The sequence below is a fragment of the Crinia signifera genome, chromosome 7 (genome assembly GCF_055691185.1).
Source record: "Crinia signifera chromosome 7, ASM5569118v1, whole genome shotgun sequence".
NCBI classification, from domain to species: Eukaryota; Metazoa; Chordata; class Amphibia; order Anura; family Myobatrachidae; genus Crinia; species Crinia signifera.
This window is the reverse complement of record NC_139223.1, coordinates 35,553,444-35,570,178: the sequence shown is the minus strand read 5'-3', so window position 1 is coordinate 35,570,178 and position 16,735 is coordinate 35,553,444. Positions and strand designations below refer to the sequence as shown.

The following is a 16,735-nucleotide window of genomic DNA, read 5'->3' as shown; positions in this document are numbered from 1 at the left end:
AAAATGACACGTAATTTTAAGACTAATTAAGCAACTGTGAAAACTTCCAATTGCCTAATTATTAATTAGGGGGATGGGGCAGGGTGTCTAAGAAGTCTGCACAGTATCCTGATATTTTATCTATACGGAATTTCACTGCAATTTCCCACAGTGAGGTGCTAATGAAAAAATATGAGTTCACTATGGCCCTTATTTTGATCTGAGCGGTACGGACCGCGTGCGGCCGTACCGCCGATGTTTACACTCTGCACATGCGCAGAGGTCACTCTGCGCATGTGCAGGGGAATTCGCCGAGTAAAAAATTTAGACGCCGCAAAGGGGGCGTATAGGGGTGTGAGGGGCTTAATAGCCTCATTACCCTATGTATACGCCCAGCGTTTCATGGGCGTTCCCATGCAAACGCGGGGCGTATGCATGGTAATGAGGCTATGACGCCAGTGATGGGGGCGGAAAGCTGACATCGCCGGATGTCAGCTGCCCGCCCCAATACAAGCTTTCACACGGACGATTGTCCGTGTGCTCTAAGCTTGCGTGAGCGGGGGGAGCGTGCGGCCCTGCCTTCGATGGTCATCGACCATCGAATGCAGGGGGCAGCTCCCAACATGGTGGAGGCGTACGCCCCGCCATTTTCATGCGGATCGGCAGCCGTCCGTGTACGGACGGCCGTGCCGATCCGTCTTGTAGGCGGGGATTCGTCTGGTGCGGTCGGAGCCGCATATGCGGCTCGACCGCACCAACCAGAATAAGGGCCTCTTCCTGGTTCAAGGTGAGTTTCGAATTGAACTCGCAACTTGCAGCTAATTGAGTTGACCCCAGGGCAGCCGAGAGCAATGACGGGCCCCGGTAACTATTTGGGGGCGTGGCCTAAGTGTGGTAGGTGTGGGCACCTCCCACACTTAGGCCACACCCCCAAAATGTTTAGAGGAGGGTGCAAGAAAACTAAAAACGGTAATATCAGCAGCAGCACACACCTACAGCATGTGCTGTGCTGACAGCAGGCTCAGCATGACCTCTCACGCTGTCAGTGAGACACTCATGCTGAGCCTGCTGTCAGCACAGCACATGCTGTAGAAGTGTGTGCTGCTGTTGCTACCCAGGAGGGACGGAGGGGGAAGGGATGGGACGGACCAGGGCCCCTCCGGCAAGCCTGGGCCCGGGTAATTAGTACCCGCTCCCCCCCCTCTCGGCTGCCCTGGTTGACCCCATAGATTGTAGAAGCCTCCCCAAAAATCAGGGTGAGCAGAGTCGTCTTTAGTGTTCTGTTGTGTTTTGTTAGGTGCTGCATCAACCCTTTTATTGCGCAATTTCAACATTGGCCTTTATTCATATCTGATCGCAGTACAAATTTGTTTGGAAAAAGGGCAAAACCATGTGCACTGCAGGTGGGGCAGATGTAACAGTGCAGAGAGAGTTAGATTTGTGTGAGTTATTTTGTTTCTGTGCAGGGTAAATACTGGCTGAATTATTTTTACACTGCAATTTAAATTTCAGTTTCAACACACCCCACACAAATCTAACTCTCTCTGCACGTTACTTCTGCCCCACCTGCAGTGCACATGGTTTTGTCCATTTTCCAAACAAATTTGTACTGCAATCAGACCTGAATAAGGGCCACTGTGTGGATGTGTGGGCTAAGAAGGTGGTGCCTGTTATTTGTAAATATTTGCATCATGTGCTGGATGTGGGTGGATACAGAACATGGTGGGGGTATTTGCTCTAAATACAGATTAGGATTAGTTTAGAACAGGGCCGTCTTTTTGTATGGGCTTAATGGGCACTTGCCCAGGGGCCCCAGGTGTATAATGGCCCTATGCTGATAGCTGAGGATCCCCTTTTTCCAAGGATACCAGAAGCAGCAGTCCACATCCGACCTGTTAATTGCAATTCCCAGTCATATTTCTCAGGTTCTCTCTGATTTAGAGTTTTTCTGAGAGTATATTCCAAAAGCTGGGACTCTTCCCTTTCTGTCACTAGCGACTTGTCTCTATCATACCCAGAACCAGAGATATCAGCCTTCCAGCAGCCGGTCCCTGCTCCAGCTCCAAACGTCTGGTGTACAGTTTTATATTTTTGTCAATGGATTGCTCTGGCTCCTGATCTCTGATCCCCAAGTTCCCAGCACCTCCTGAAAGTTGGGACTCTAGGTTTTTATACTTTTGAAGGCTAAGAAATCTATTTCCAGATAATGGCGATATCTGCAATCAAACAAGCTGCCCTTCCACCGGAAAATGATGAATATTAAGCCCACTCCATTATCCAACCCTCCCCTGGGTATAAAACACCCCCTACCTCCCTGGAAGTCATTTACAAGGGACCCTTCATTCAGCTCAGGGCCCCCTTCCACACGTTAGTGTTCACCCTTCCGCCACCTGTGCAGTAAAGGAGTAATTAGCAGAAGTTACTGCTCCAGGTCCTACATGTTGAGTGGAAGATAGAGCACCCCCTGCCACCCGTGGGACATCAAAGCTGCTGCTGATAGCACCCCCGACCCCTTGGAGGGGAGAATGGGTAAGGGCCCCACTGCATTGCTTTGCCCATTGGCCCATACTGCTGTTAAGACGGCCCTGGTTTAGATTTCCTTTTATTGGCGAGAATTGCAAGATATTTTTTCAATTCAAATGTTTAAATATAGTTGAGAAGAGTTATTATTTGTTATCCCTGACACCAATTTTAGGCCAAAAATGAGAGGAATTACCACATTTTCTATGAGATGCTGGCTGGTCTCCCCTCTCAGCAGAAGCAGATATTCTACCTTCAGGACGCCGAAACGTATTACTACCTGAACCAGGTGAGATGATGCCTCCTGTGCTGTAAATGTTGTGTTACCTGCTCTTTAATTTATCATTATGTAACATTTGAAGAGATGAGCCTCTTTGGCCAGTACTTGTACCATCTGTAATGGGGAGAGTGAAATACATGAGTGCGCACTATTCAGTTTTGTTATGTCAAGTATTATGAGTTGCCACTATAAAAGTCCTGGAGGCTACAGTATCTGCCAAAAAGAGAAGAGAATTGATCTATACCCATACCTACCAACATGACCCATTCCAGGATGCTCTGTTCCTGGACTTCCATGCCAGTGGCAGATGCAGGGCTACAGCACAGTCCAAAATTCAGATAGGGAAGCCCCACCAACTGCCACCCAAACACCACAGTCCAGGACTCACTGGCAGGTGTGGCTCCCCTATTTAAATTTTGGACAGTGGTGCAGTCCCACCTCTGCAACTGCCACTGGCATGGAAGTCCAGGAGCAGAGCACTTTGTCCCTCCTGGAATAGGTCATGTTTGGAGGTATGTAACCAGTGTGATCTCTCTACAGTTTAAGGCAACTAGCACCTCCCTCTTTATTACCCAAAGGGCCTCCTCCCTTTCCATGTGGATATAGAATATTCAGCAGTAATAGATGCCCCAATGACATAACCACACCTTCCCTTAGTGGTAATAGATCTCTATGACATTGGTCCGCCTCCACCTCATCGCCCATGGAATAATAACCCCACCTCTTTGTGGCCCACACACACTCCTTATCAACAAGGGCTATGTTCCACAGCAAACAATTTGCTGCTCACGGCACCTCCTACCCCGAAATGTTATACACAATTTAAATGAACCTCTGGACCATATGATATTAATGAGCTTGAATATTTGCCATTCAGCTATACAGATAAGCTAGTGACCTGTGCTACCTTACGTGCCAAATGTTGAACTGTCTCTATATCTAGGGAGGTAACTGTGAGATTCCTTCTAAAAGCGATGCCGAAGATTTCCGAAGGCTCCTAAATGCCATGGAGTCCCTCAGCTTCACCCTTGAGGACCAGGACAGCATCTTCCGCATTCTCTCTTCCATCCTGCACTTGGGCAATGTCTACTTTGAGAAGTATGAGGTGAGGCAACAAGGGATAAAAGTATATGAAATGGTTTGAGAATCGGTTTTATTATATAATATGGCACCAACGTGTGTCACAATTGTATTTCCCAATTCTGTACTCCGCCAATGTTTTTTTTTTTTTTTTTTTTAACTTTTATTAAGTATTATCACAAAAACATTTACATTAAATATTATCACAAAACATTTACATTAAATATTATCACAGAACATTTGCAGAGAGAAAGATAATTTAAGAGTTCATATTTCACATATAACTTTTCAATTTTTTTTGTTACACCAAATATGCAAAAAGAACGAGAGGTGTTTTTCTTTATGGTCACCTATGTTATTTCTATTATCTCACTTAAACCATACATTTTTCCTAGCACCCCTTTTTTTTTTTTTTTCCTGGCTTCCTATATAAACCTTAGCCCTCCCATTAGTTATTCCCTTTGTGTGTTATGTTAGCTCAGAACGGTTCCTTTCCCCTTGCAAGCAGCTCTGTATTATACCATGTTGTTGATGAAATAGCTTTTTTTATTGTGTTTCTTGTGTGGAGGGACAGTGTTTTAACATGCGGCAGCCATATATCAAAGAATTTTTTTATTTTTTTGTCCTTGTTCTTGACCATTTCTATCCAGTCCATCTGGAACAAATGTATTATTCTGGGGATTAATATTGCTATTGTTAGTGAATTTTTATGTATCCACTGTGAGAGTATTGTCTTCCTTGTGGCTGCAGCTATTTTGGCTATAAATATACGTTGCCCTTGCAAGAGTCCAGTTTGCCTGCAGTTTAGGTCAATGTCCCACAGGGCCCATTCTGGGGTGAGGGGTATTTTAATGTTGTAACTATTTTGTACATATTCCCTTACTGTTTCCCAAAAACTGTGTACCTCCTCACAACTCCACATGCAGTGTATCAAGTTTGCCCACGGGGTTGAACATTTAAAACAATTTGCATCCGTTGATGCTCCCATCTGAAATCTCCTGTTGGGTGTATAATATGCTCTGTGCAATAATTTATACTGCATTTCTATATAGGACGATCCTACTAAATTTTTATTTATGCGAGTGAATGCTGTAAGCACAGATTGAACGGTCACTTCTGGCAGATCTTCTTTCCACCTTGCCAGCCCTGTCTGTAGGCTGTCTACCTGAATTTGCCGTTTAATCTGTGCATATAATGCCGACGTTGTACATTTTTTATTTTTGGCATTGCGTGTCATTATTTCCAGTTCTTCCATTATATCCTTAATTGTTGGTCTTATCTTTTTGTCATCTACATAACTTCTCATTTGCAGGTATTGGAAACTGGGGATATTTAAGTTACTAAACTTTCCTTTTATCTGTTCGTATGATAGTATTGAAATGTCTTTCTCTCCTATGACATCCATTATTGATCCAATACCTCCCCTCCTCCATTCCTGAGCTATTTTCTTATTCTGAATCAAGGGTTCTTGTGTAGCTATGTTATAATGAACTGATAGGAATATTGATTTGTGGGGGGACAGTCCCTGCCTGGACCGGGCCATTCTCCATGCCCTGCAGGTGGCTGTCAATAGGGGATTATCCAGCACCTTAGTTGGAAATTTTGACGGTCTCATATGTAACAAGTTATTAAGTGGGATATCAGGGCAGAATGCCTGTTCTAATGAAACATTAGCATAGTTGTCTGTATTATTTATCCAATCAATTGCATATCTGTAATTTGCAGCTAGCACATAGCTGCGTATGCATGGAAGATTTATTCCCCCTAAGTTGGTTGTTTGACTTAGCTTGTACATGGATATCCGTGGTTTTTTCCCCGCCCATATAAAGGTGCTGATTGCTGTGTTTAGTGTTTTTATATCTGCTTCCTTTAAAATGTATGGTAGCATTTGTATGTAGTATAGTAAACGTGGAAATGCTACCATTTTTACTAAATGGCATCTTCCAATATAGGATAGTGGGAGACATCTCCAGGATTTGAAATCTCTCAGAATGCGTGTTATAATGGGGTAATAATTGCTATCATATATCTCTAGTGTATTTTTTGATAGACTAATGCCCAGATATGTCAGGGCTGAGGCCCATGTAAAGGGGAAGTTCTCTGACCAGCCCTGTTTTGCTTTTATATGGAGTGCCAGGGCCTTGGTTTTTGTTTTATTTATCTTAAAACCAGATGCTTGTTCAAATTCTGATAATATTTGCATTATGCCTGGAATTTCCTTCTGTGGGTTCGTACAGTATAATAAGAGGTCATCGGCATATGCCAATATCTTCAGTGTTTCCTGTCCGATCTGGAGTCCCTTCCATGTATTGTCTAGGTAGAAGCATCTTATCAGGGAATCTATCCCCAGATCAAACAGCAGGGGGGATAGTGGACAGCCTTGCCTGGTACCTCGGGAAAGGGTAAATTCCGCTGTATTTACCCCATTAATTGTTATAAAGGCCGTGGGTGCTGAGTACATTTTTCGAAAAAAGGTAGTAAACCCCACTCCCAAATTCTGGGAGTGGAACACTCTAAGCAGGTGGGACCAGGACACACGGTCGAATGCTTTGTCTGCATCACAGCTAATTATTATTGAGTTCCCTTCAGGGTTCTGTTCTGCTTGAATTATTGCTGCTATTGCTTGACGGACATTATGAACCGACGACTTGCCACGTATAAATCCTGATTGTGATGTATGAAGAAGTTTAGGTAACACTTGTTGCAGTCGTTCCGCCATAATGGCCGTCAATATCTTAAAATCCTGATTTAATAAAGATATCGGGCGGTAGGAGGCTAGTTTGGTAGGATCTTTCCCCGCTTTGGGTATTAAAATAATTCTTGCCTTATTAAATTCTTTGTATGGTGTCTTTCCCTCTAGTATGGAGTTAAATAGAGACTCAAGATGTGGTAGCAGGTGAGGTGTCAGCATTTTATAGTACTCTGCACTCAGCCCATCGGGGCCAGGGGCTTTACCTCCGGCTAATTTCCCAATACGCTCTCTAATTTCTAATTCCGATATGGGTCTTGCTAGATCTATACTTTCAGCGTTTGATAGTTTCGGGGCTTTAGCTCTTCTAATAAAGTTCATTCCTAGGGAGGGATTATCTAATGGTGCTTCATATAGCTGGGAGTAGTATTTTAAAAAGGATTTAGCAATATCAGGTGTTGTATTCAATTGTTGTGCTCCTGTTATAATTTTAGGTATGTGTGTTGTTGGGCGTTTACTTCTTACTAAAGATGCTAGCAATTTACCCGCTTTATTCCCTCCCCTGAAGTATTGATTTTTTTGGTGATCTAGGCTATATTGTGCCTTTTCTGTACAGAGTGCGTCATATAATACTTTTGTCTCTAAATATTCTTTACGAGATTCTGGGGTATTGTTAACCACCATTGATGAATATGTGTTAGAGACTTCTCTACTAAGTTCCTCTAATTTTTTGTTTAGTTGTTTACGTTTGGTTGCCACATATGAAATAATGTTTCCTCGTATAACGGGCTTGGATGTGGCCCAAAACAAGTTTGCATCTTCTATATGTTGCTTATTGTCTTCTGCATAGTTTAAAAACTGGCATTCTAGATAGGCCTTAAAATCTGAGGATTCCTTTAGATATGTGGGGAATCTCCAATTAAATGCATAGGACCTAGGGGTTAAAAGAGACAAAGTGAACCATGTGGGGGCATGGTCTGTAACAACTATGTTTTCGATTTTTGTATGTCTGACCCTGCTTAGGAGCGTATTTGGAATCAGCCAGAAGTCGATTCTAGACGAGGTATGATGCGGGTGGGAATAGAATGTGAATTCCTTGTCAACTGGGTGTTGGAATCTCCAAGGGTCACTAAGATGTAATGATTCCATTATTAACGATAGAGCCGGGGGGGGGAGGTTTATTCTTAATATTGTCGGATTTATCCAAACTTTGGTTTACCGTTGTATTAAAGTCCCCTCCCATTATGATATGTCCCTCCGCCCACTCCTGTATTTGAACATATATAGTTTGGTGAAAAAAACTGTATTGGGTCCTGTGGGGGCATATACTGTAACTATGGTGTATAATTCTCCTTCTAGTTTTATTTTTAAAAGGAGGAATCTACCCTCTGGGTCCTCTAGTTTATCTAAGATGTTGTAGTGTAGAGATTTATTGACTATAATCAGTACTCCTCTCTGCTTAGAGGTATATGCAGCCTGTACGATGTCCGTAAACCAGTTGTCTCTAAATGTATTCAAATCCCCCTTCCTCCAGTGGGTCTCTTGTAGTACTGCTATGTCGGGTTTAAGCCTTTTTAAGTGCTGAAGTATTTTCTTATTTTTTAATGGGGAGTTAAGACCTTCTATATTCCATGACAGGAATTTTATACTTTCCCGAGCTCCTCCTGTATTTTCCCTAGCTGTCATTCCTTTTCCCAACCTGGCGTCTCACTAAATTCCTCTAGTGCCATAGAGCCCCCCTGGCACTTTTTAACCTTCCTCGGGTGCCCTGTATCACGTCCTGTTGTCCCGTCCGGTCCTAGAGGGTCATTTTTATAACTGAAAGGGATATAATCATAAAAAAATTGTGCTGTTTCTGTCTTTAGATAAGCCTGCTGTGTGGTCTGAAAGTCCCACCCTGAGTTATAATCGATTACTAACCCAGCATACCTGCTATTTAGGCTACCAGCTGCCTGAAATTCGCTGATGTACCTTAACGCCCTCTGGTAGTGAGTTGGGGTCTGGGAGGCTACTCTTAATTGCAGCTTCCCTTCTCCCCCCTCTTTTTGATTGGGTCTAGTGCCCCTCTCAGGCTCCCCCATCACCATCCCTGGGTGTTGTCCCCGCCCCCCTGGATAAGGTAATACCCAGAAAATAAAGCACCCCTGTGGGCCCTTAGTGGCATCTCTCATCCTTTTTTGCTTTTTATAATTTTTCATCAACAGTTTAACCCATAATAAGTATAGCATATAACATTGCCCAATTTTCCACGAATAACCCTTTAATTTTCTTAGGAGCTTGAAGAAGTCCTTCAAAAAGACCCTCGAGTCAATCCAATGATAACGTGTATTTATTAGATATAAGTACTTAGAGATATATCGGTACTTATGTAGTAACTGGGCTGCCGATTTTGAAATCGGGTCCATCGCATCGCATCGCACCCGACCAAATCGCATGCGATGCGATGCGATGCGATGGACCCGATTTTTCCATAGGATTCAATGTTAAAATGGACTGAGTCCATTTTAACATGGAATTCAATGGGAAAAAGGGGTCCTTTTCATACCCCTACTATCCAAGTGGGCATGGAGTTGGATATAAACCTGTGGCGAGCGTAGCGAGCCACCGAGCCCGAAGCGTGGCGAGCGTAGCGAGCCCCGCGAGGGGACACAGAATACCGTCCCCTCGCGGGGCTCGCTTCGCTCGCCACGCTTCGGGCTCGGTGGCTCGCTACGCTCGCCACAGGTTTATATCCAACTCCATGCCCACTTGGATAGTAGGGGTATGAAAAGGACCCCTTTTTCCCATTGAATTCCATGTTAAAATGGACTCAGTCCATTTTAACATTGAATCCTATGGAAAAATCGGGTCATCGCATCGCATCGCATCGCATCGTATGCGATGCGATGCGATATCGCATCGCATCGCATCTGATTGTATGCCTTAACTTAAGGCATACAATCAAAAAATCGGCAGCCCAGATACTACATAAGTACCGATATATCATTCAATATCTGGCTTTAGGCCAACAATCAGCTTCCTTATATACAGGATAAAAGCTGAGTAATACAATCTTTAATAATTGACAAACAAGGAGTATCTTAATTTCACTAAGGGGTGTATACAAGCATAACATAGGGGGAATATAATTAAATAATGTTAATGGGGCTGGTCTTTCATAAATCATTATAGTTCTCCAAACGTCGACAATTGATTGGTCCAAACGTCACTTGCTGATTGGATCCCAGATAGTTGTTCTCTGGTTGTAATAGCATCTGAGTCTCCTGGAGGGGCAGTATAGACCATGGATGGTGGGTAGAATTACATAACCAAAATCATGCGTTATTCGTACATAGTCCACAAGAGAAAGTTCTTCTACCCCTTTAAGCAAATAAACACACTGTTAGTATAACCTTATATCGGTCAGTACGTTCTAGGTCATGACTAAAGGTATCTTTGCTTAATATCGTATGATTCTAGCTCAACTTAGAAAAAACAACCTAAAGTCCTTTTTTGCTTTTCTGATGACACTGCTAAACTATCTCTGAAAGAAAGCTTCCATCTTGTTCATTTGAAAGAATTTGATTCACACTAATCCTACTTTATAGATTCTATAACATATATTTTATTTTACTTTATCATTCCACCATGTGTTAATTTCCTAATTAACAAACTAATCTTATGAATAAAATATATTTCTAAACCTTAATCAGAGGAAAAAAATTGTTTTATGCAATATATTGTAAGCGATAGCAATAGTACGCATATCCTATTGTGTGGCAAGCTTATAAAGGAATAATTATGTCGGAATTACTGGACGTATTTACTTAAGAAAACATTTACTTATAGTTTGCCTCTATAGGGGTACAATCAGCACATATTGGAGCATATGTGACAGGTTCTGTACATATTGGGGTATATGTAGTAGGTGTAAGTATCAATACTGTGGCTGAACGTTGGGTTCCGGAACCAGATATTTTCTTTACTTGGCTACAGAGTGCGGGTATGCATTTTAGGCCACATAAGATAATGAATATGATAAAGATGAAAACCATGATGTCATGTAATATTTGATTGAACCATTGAGATATTGTTTGTCCTAACCATGCAAAAGGCATCCATTCTTTTCCCTGGGTTAGCTTTTGTTGGATTTCTTGTAACACCTTAACTTTTCTTTCAATTGGGTTATAATTATCAGTAATGTTAAAACAACACATTCCTTTAAATTGTTCACACCCACTTCCTGCTTTAAGTAATAAGTAATCAATAGCAACTCGGTTCTGAAGTACCCCGTCCCTCACATCTCTGAGTTCTTCATTTATTAATGATATTGCCAAACTGGTAGCATTTATGGTTTTGGCTAATCCACACGCGATACTGTTTATTACCCTTGTATTATACAGACTTAAACCTGGGACTCCTACTAATGATACTGTAAGCGATATGTATTGGGCAGCACTTAGAAGAGATAAATCGGATCTGCAGTTTGGCTTTAATGATCTCTTGTGACGGGTATGGTTCATTACATTTGTTATGTTAGCATGTGCAGCTATGAATGTCAGTCTTCCCACATAACAAGTACCTGTAGAATTTGCTGGAATATAAGAGTAGGCCACATCTCCACAAACAAAAAATATACCTTTTTGCATGTACAGATCTTGATAGACCGTGGTTACATTGGCATACATCACACACTTGGAAGTCCTTCCGAGGAATGAGTCACTGCTCAATCCGCTTGATATATTCCAACAATTCTTTTCAAAATGGCTGTGTTGAATACCTAATTTGTATTTCATGTTATGGTACTTGATGGGACTGTTTTCTGTGTTTGCAGACCCTAGGTACATGTATGGGATATCTTTAAATGACAGATTAATCCCTTCTACCTCACTCATTTTAATTACTTCTTTTATAGTTAAAGGGATACATATAAAACATGTCTTATAGGCTTCACCCACATGCATGGGGGGTACTACACAGAAGGCATCACTATTTGCAGCTGTGGTGGCTAATTCCACAAATGTGTTCTTACCATACTCTTTAGCTCTTCCCGCAGGATGATCATATATTAAGTCATCATAATATGGATTATCCTTTGGTTGTGGACTGCTCTGTGTGGGGGGATTATTTGGTATCATACCTTCTCTTATTCGTAACACTGATTCTGTATTATTTCCACCTTCCTCTCCATCCACCTCATAACACCAAACAATACAATGATTACTTGGCACTTTTCCACAATTCCTGCAAATACACCTGAAGACATTACTCATCCTATAACAATCTTTCCCTTCCATTGGATTTCTTTTATTCCTTTCATTTAGTGGGGGGTATTGGTCATCATAACACCATTTAATACACCTTTCTTCTGGGTTTCTACCACAATATTTACATATACAAAAACCTATTGGGGATAATCCTTTACACTTATATGATGACTCATCATAGTCTTCTCCAAATTCCTCCTGTATTTCTCTCTTATTTCTTATGGGACTACTAATATCCTGACTATTTTGACTATATCCAGTGGTCACCAGAAACTGGTCATTAGGGGATGTTTCTCCTTCATTTCCAGCACCAAAGACTCCGTCCGGGCCTCCAGCTTCCTGCATTCTGTAAATGATATAGTAAGTCAATAGTGCGGTTAACCATAGTATCACCACGAGGGCGGCTGATGAGGCAAACGAATCACATATACTTTTCCCAGGTTTCTTCCTCTTCACCTGGCTTGGTGCCAAGAGGGCAGTTTGTCCATCATACACAATCTCTTCCTCCATCATTCTTACCAAACCAGGACTTACTTGAACGTTCCTTGTTTCACTTTTGTGTAGAGTTCCTCTCTGAGGCAGTTACACTTGTTTATACAGTTCTCTTAGGTCTGTAGCCAAATTTTCTGGGATATCTTCTCCCTGGCTGGCCTTCTCGGTACTTGTCTTCTCCGAGGCAACAGGTTCTGCGTCTGGTTCCTTTACTTTCTTGCAATGGGATGCGTGTATCCACGTCGGTCTCTCAGCAACTTTGACAGCTGTGGGTGTTGTGAGTAACACCTGGTACGGACCTTCCCACCGATCTACAAGGGAACCTGAACGTAAAAAATTTCGGATCATTATGAGTGCACCTGGTTTAATGTCATGACAGTTCTTCTCATCATTTTGCTTAGCTTGTGTCAATATGATACCATTCTGAATTTGTTGAAGCTGCTTGGTGAGTGCAATTACATACTTGGTGGTTAAATCATGAACAGTTGAATGATCTTCTTCTGGGCTTAACATCATATTGGGGCATTTTCCAAACAAAGTCTCGTATGGGGACAGATTCAAGGGAGCCCTGGGAGTAACTCTGATTCTGTGTAATGCTATTGGGAGTGCATCAACCCATGTTAAACCTGTTTCCTCCATGACCTTGGATATTTTACTCTTGATTGTAAAGTTAACTCGTTCAATCTTGGCACTCGCCTGCGGTCGATACGGACAGTGAAGTTTGGACTCTATCCCCATTAACCTACACATGTCTTGGAACACTTTCCCTGTAAAATGTGTTCCCTGATCTGATTCTATGGTGTTTGGTATACCATATCTGGTTACAAATTCTTGCACAATTTTCTTTGCTGTGAAACTAGCAGTGCATGACACAGCTGGGTACCCTTCAACCCAACCACTGAAATTATCAATCACAGTTAAGACATACTTGAAATTTCTACATGGTGGAAGTTGTATGAAATCAATCTGTATTCTCTGGAAGGGTCCAGTTGTGGATGGAATATGAGCAATAGGAGCCGGGACAGGTTTACCTGGATTCTTCCTCAGACAGGTAATACACTCCCTGGCCTTCTTTCCTGCATAGGAATGAAAACCAGGAGCGAACCAGTAGGCCCGAAGGGTCCTTACCATACCATCTCTTCCCAAATGGGTCAAGCCATGAGCTGCTTCAGCTAAGGCTGGCAGGATCGCCTTAGGAGCCACTGGTCTTCCCTTGTCATCTCTCCAGATGCCTGAGTCATCTGGCCGGCATCCCTTCATTTTCCAAGAAGACATTTCCTGATTAGTACAAGATTGATACAGGTTAACCAATTTGTCAACAGTCACAGGTGTAAACATATGGATATAAGCATGATTGTCATTGTCTACATCATTTGTACTTTTCTCTAGTTCCATATTAGCTGCTTGTTTTGCTATCTCATCTGCTTTAGCATTTCCTACTGAAATAGGGTCTTTCTGACTAGTATGAGCTTGGCATTTGATAACCGCAATTTCTTTAGGTAACAGTACCACTTTCATTAAGTATTGTACTACATCTGCATGTGATATAGGAGACCCATTAGAAGTTAAGAAATTTCTCAATTTCCAAATAGCACCAAAATTGTGTAGGATACCAAAAGCATATTGAGAGTCAGTGTAGATATTAACAATCTTGTCTTTGGCTATTTCACAAGCTCTTCCCAGAGCTATGAGTTCTGCTCTTTGGGCTGAGTGTGGTGGAGGCAATGAACGTGCTTCCACCACTTATAGTGGTTATACATATAATATAATAAAAAAACGTAACCATTTCTAAAAAATAAAACATTAGCTACTTTTGTGCTTACAAGTATCCAGGGCTTAAAGTGGTCCTGGAGAGGTGGTGGAACTCCGCTCCCCTAACACCGACCCCCCCCCCCCCATTAGGCAGAGCCGAGAACAGTGCTAGGGAATTGTGCCCTACCACCCATAAAGGGATAATGTATCCACCATACATGGTAGCACAATCGTATACACATTACACTGCATGTAGTGCCCTTGATTCATATTAAGTCACACAGTAATTCCCCTTTTACACATAATTCCTCAGTTCCACCCAGTTCCCCCTCACTTTAACCCCTGCAAGTATCTGTGGTGCAATACTAAATCCCAGTGTCTTTAAATAGTGATCCTCAAGTTGTTGGGAGCTAGACCAGTTCTGTGTGTTACTATCTAGATATCTCTCTATCTTTAGCTTCCTCTCTCCTTCTTTTATCATATTCTCCACCTGAATATATTGAAAACTGGTTCCTTTTTTATCATTGTGACATAAATACTCTAAATGTGTGTTCCTTGTGAACTTATATGTGTATATTTTTAATTGACCCTTACTTAATATTTCCCATATTTGATAAATCGGAGGGGTGTTCCCTCCAAAGAAATTCTCGTGACTTCCCCCCAAACCTCTAAAAAGTGTATTAAGGGGGTGTTTCAACACCCCTTCTAATTGTTGGTGAATTTTTTTACTCCTTAACTTTTTACCAGTTTTACTTAATTGCTTTACCCATCCCCTTAAAATGATCAGTAACTGAAGAAAAAAAAAGAACAATAAAGTGTGCTTGGTAGCACCACCATTCATACAATACATTTTATGCTTTCTCATTATGTCTCTTTATCAGGCAATGTTATACTTGCGTGTCCACGCTATGATCAGTCCATATTTCCTGTATTTTCCGTTTGTCTATTGATTACGGTTGTCGTGAAGGAGTGGGCTGATGCGGCTGTATCGAACACGTGTTGCTTCCCGTCATATTGGATTCTTAATTTTGCTGGGTACAACAGTGCAAAACGAATTCCTGCATTATATAGTGCACTGCATATAGGTGTAAACTCTTTCCTCTTCATCACCACTTGATGTGAAAAGTCTTGAAATAGCAATAATCTCTCTCCTTTGAATTCCAAAACTCGATTTCTCCTAAATGCATCCATGAGCTTGACTTTATCTGTATAATTTAGAAGTTTAAAAATTACTGGACGCGGCCTGCGTCGGTCTGATTGTTGTTCTGAGCCAATGCGGTGTGCTCTCTCTACCTGCATAGGGCCGTTTATTGGCATGCATTGGAGTTCTTTTGGCAGCAATTCTGAAACGAGCTCCATTAAGTCCTTATTTTTCACCGTTTCTGGCAGGCCTATCAGGCGTATATTATTCCTGCGGTTTCGATTTTCCATCTCTTCCAGTTTATCTTGTACCGCCGTCAAGGATGTTGTTTGAGCTGCTATAGTGATCTTTGCCTTCTCTAATTCTTCTTCCACTGCCACAATTCTTCTTTCTGCTTCCTCAAATCGTCTGTTATACTCTTTGAGTTGGATTGCCACAGAGTCTATGGCATTTTTAAGGCCTGCCAGTTTGTTGTCCAGTAACGGCGCCAGTATATCCGATATTTCCTGGGCTTTGAGGGTCGCCGATGTACTTTGTTGTGGGGATTCGTTTAGGTCTCTTAGCGAGCTTTCCTCCAGCAAAGATGTAGATGGACTAATATAGGATTGGACTTTGTTCTTACTGTCTTTTAATTTTGCTGCTGCAATCCCCTTTCCTCCCTTTTGGGCTTTCCCCACGTATTTATCCATGGGTATACTAATAAGGTTGTCTTATATAGTCCCTGTGTTCCACTCAATGCCGTATTTTGGCCAATTTCATCCAGGTAGATGGGGCTTGTTCTCAGTCCTCTACTCTTTCCAGATCAACAAAGTTTTATTTATTTGTTTGTTTTTGTGCTGTTACCCTGTTTTGGGTTGGTTTTGAGTGTCTCGTTTTTCCAGTTTTACCCTAGGGAGTGGGTTTACTTCTTTATAGTCCTTTTTAGCCAGGTAGGTTTGAGAAGGGGTTAATATCCCTTTTGTACTGGTTGCCTTATGTCTGGTCTCCCAGTATCCTGCTGGCGTCCTCTCCTCTGCCTGGCTGTGCTAAAATGCAATATCTGGTATACTGTGCTTTCTCTTCTGCCCTTCTCTGGTCGCCCCCGCAGCCTCCTCTCTACTTCAGTAGGGCCCTTTTTCTGTGCTGCGTTCCAAATACACAGCAGGGCTGGTGGGGGGGAGGAATAGCGGTTGCTTCCCAGCGTATCAGCCGGGGCTCCCGCGTTTCTGCTCACCCTTGTTCGCCTCTCCAACTGGGCTCGCCTGTTTCTGGGCACTGGCTGTGTGCCGCTGTCTCCGGAGCGTGTGTCCGCCCGTCCGGAAGCCGGGTGCCGGGTGCCGGGTGCCGCGATCACCACCACCTCACATCCGCTTCCGGCGTCCTGGTATGTGCAGCCCTTCGTTTCCCCCTGTCTGCCGCCGGATAGGTAAGCGGGGTTCTGCTGGGCTACACAGGTTAGGCTGGGAGTGGTGTTGGTTTCCCTGGCGCTGCTGCTGTGAGCGCCTTGATTCCGGGGGGGTCAGGCTCTCTCCGAGTCCCCACACACTGGGGGGTTGTCTCCGCTGGAAATCTGGCTG

General features: G+C 42.7%; 1 protein-coding gene across 1 annotated transcript in view; it reads left to right on the top strand.

The window, feature by feature from the left end:
- The window catches only part of MYO15A (myosin XVA), a 140,949-nt gene that overhangs the window by 8,538 nt on the left and 115,676 nt on the right, over nt 1-16,735 (top strand). Inside the window, exons 8-9 of the mRNA XM_083154966.1 lie at nt 2,675-2,788; nt 3,723-3,884. Of these exons, the coding sequence (XP_083011092.1) occupies nt 2,675-2,788; nt 3,723-3,884 (276 nt within the window). The remainder of the gene's footprint in view (nt 1-2,674; nt 2,789-3,722; nt 3,885-16,735) is intronic.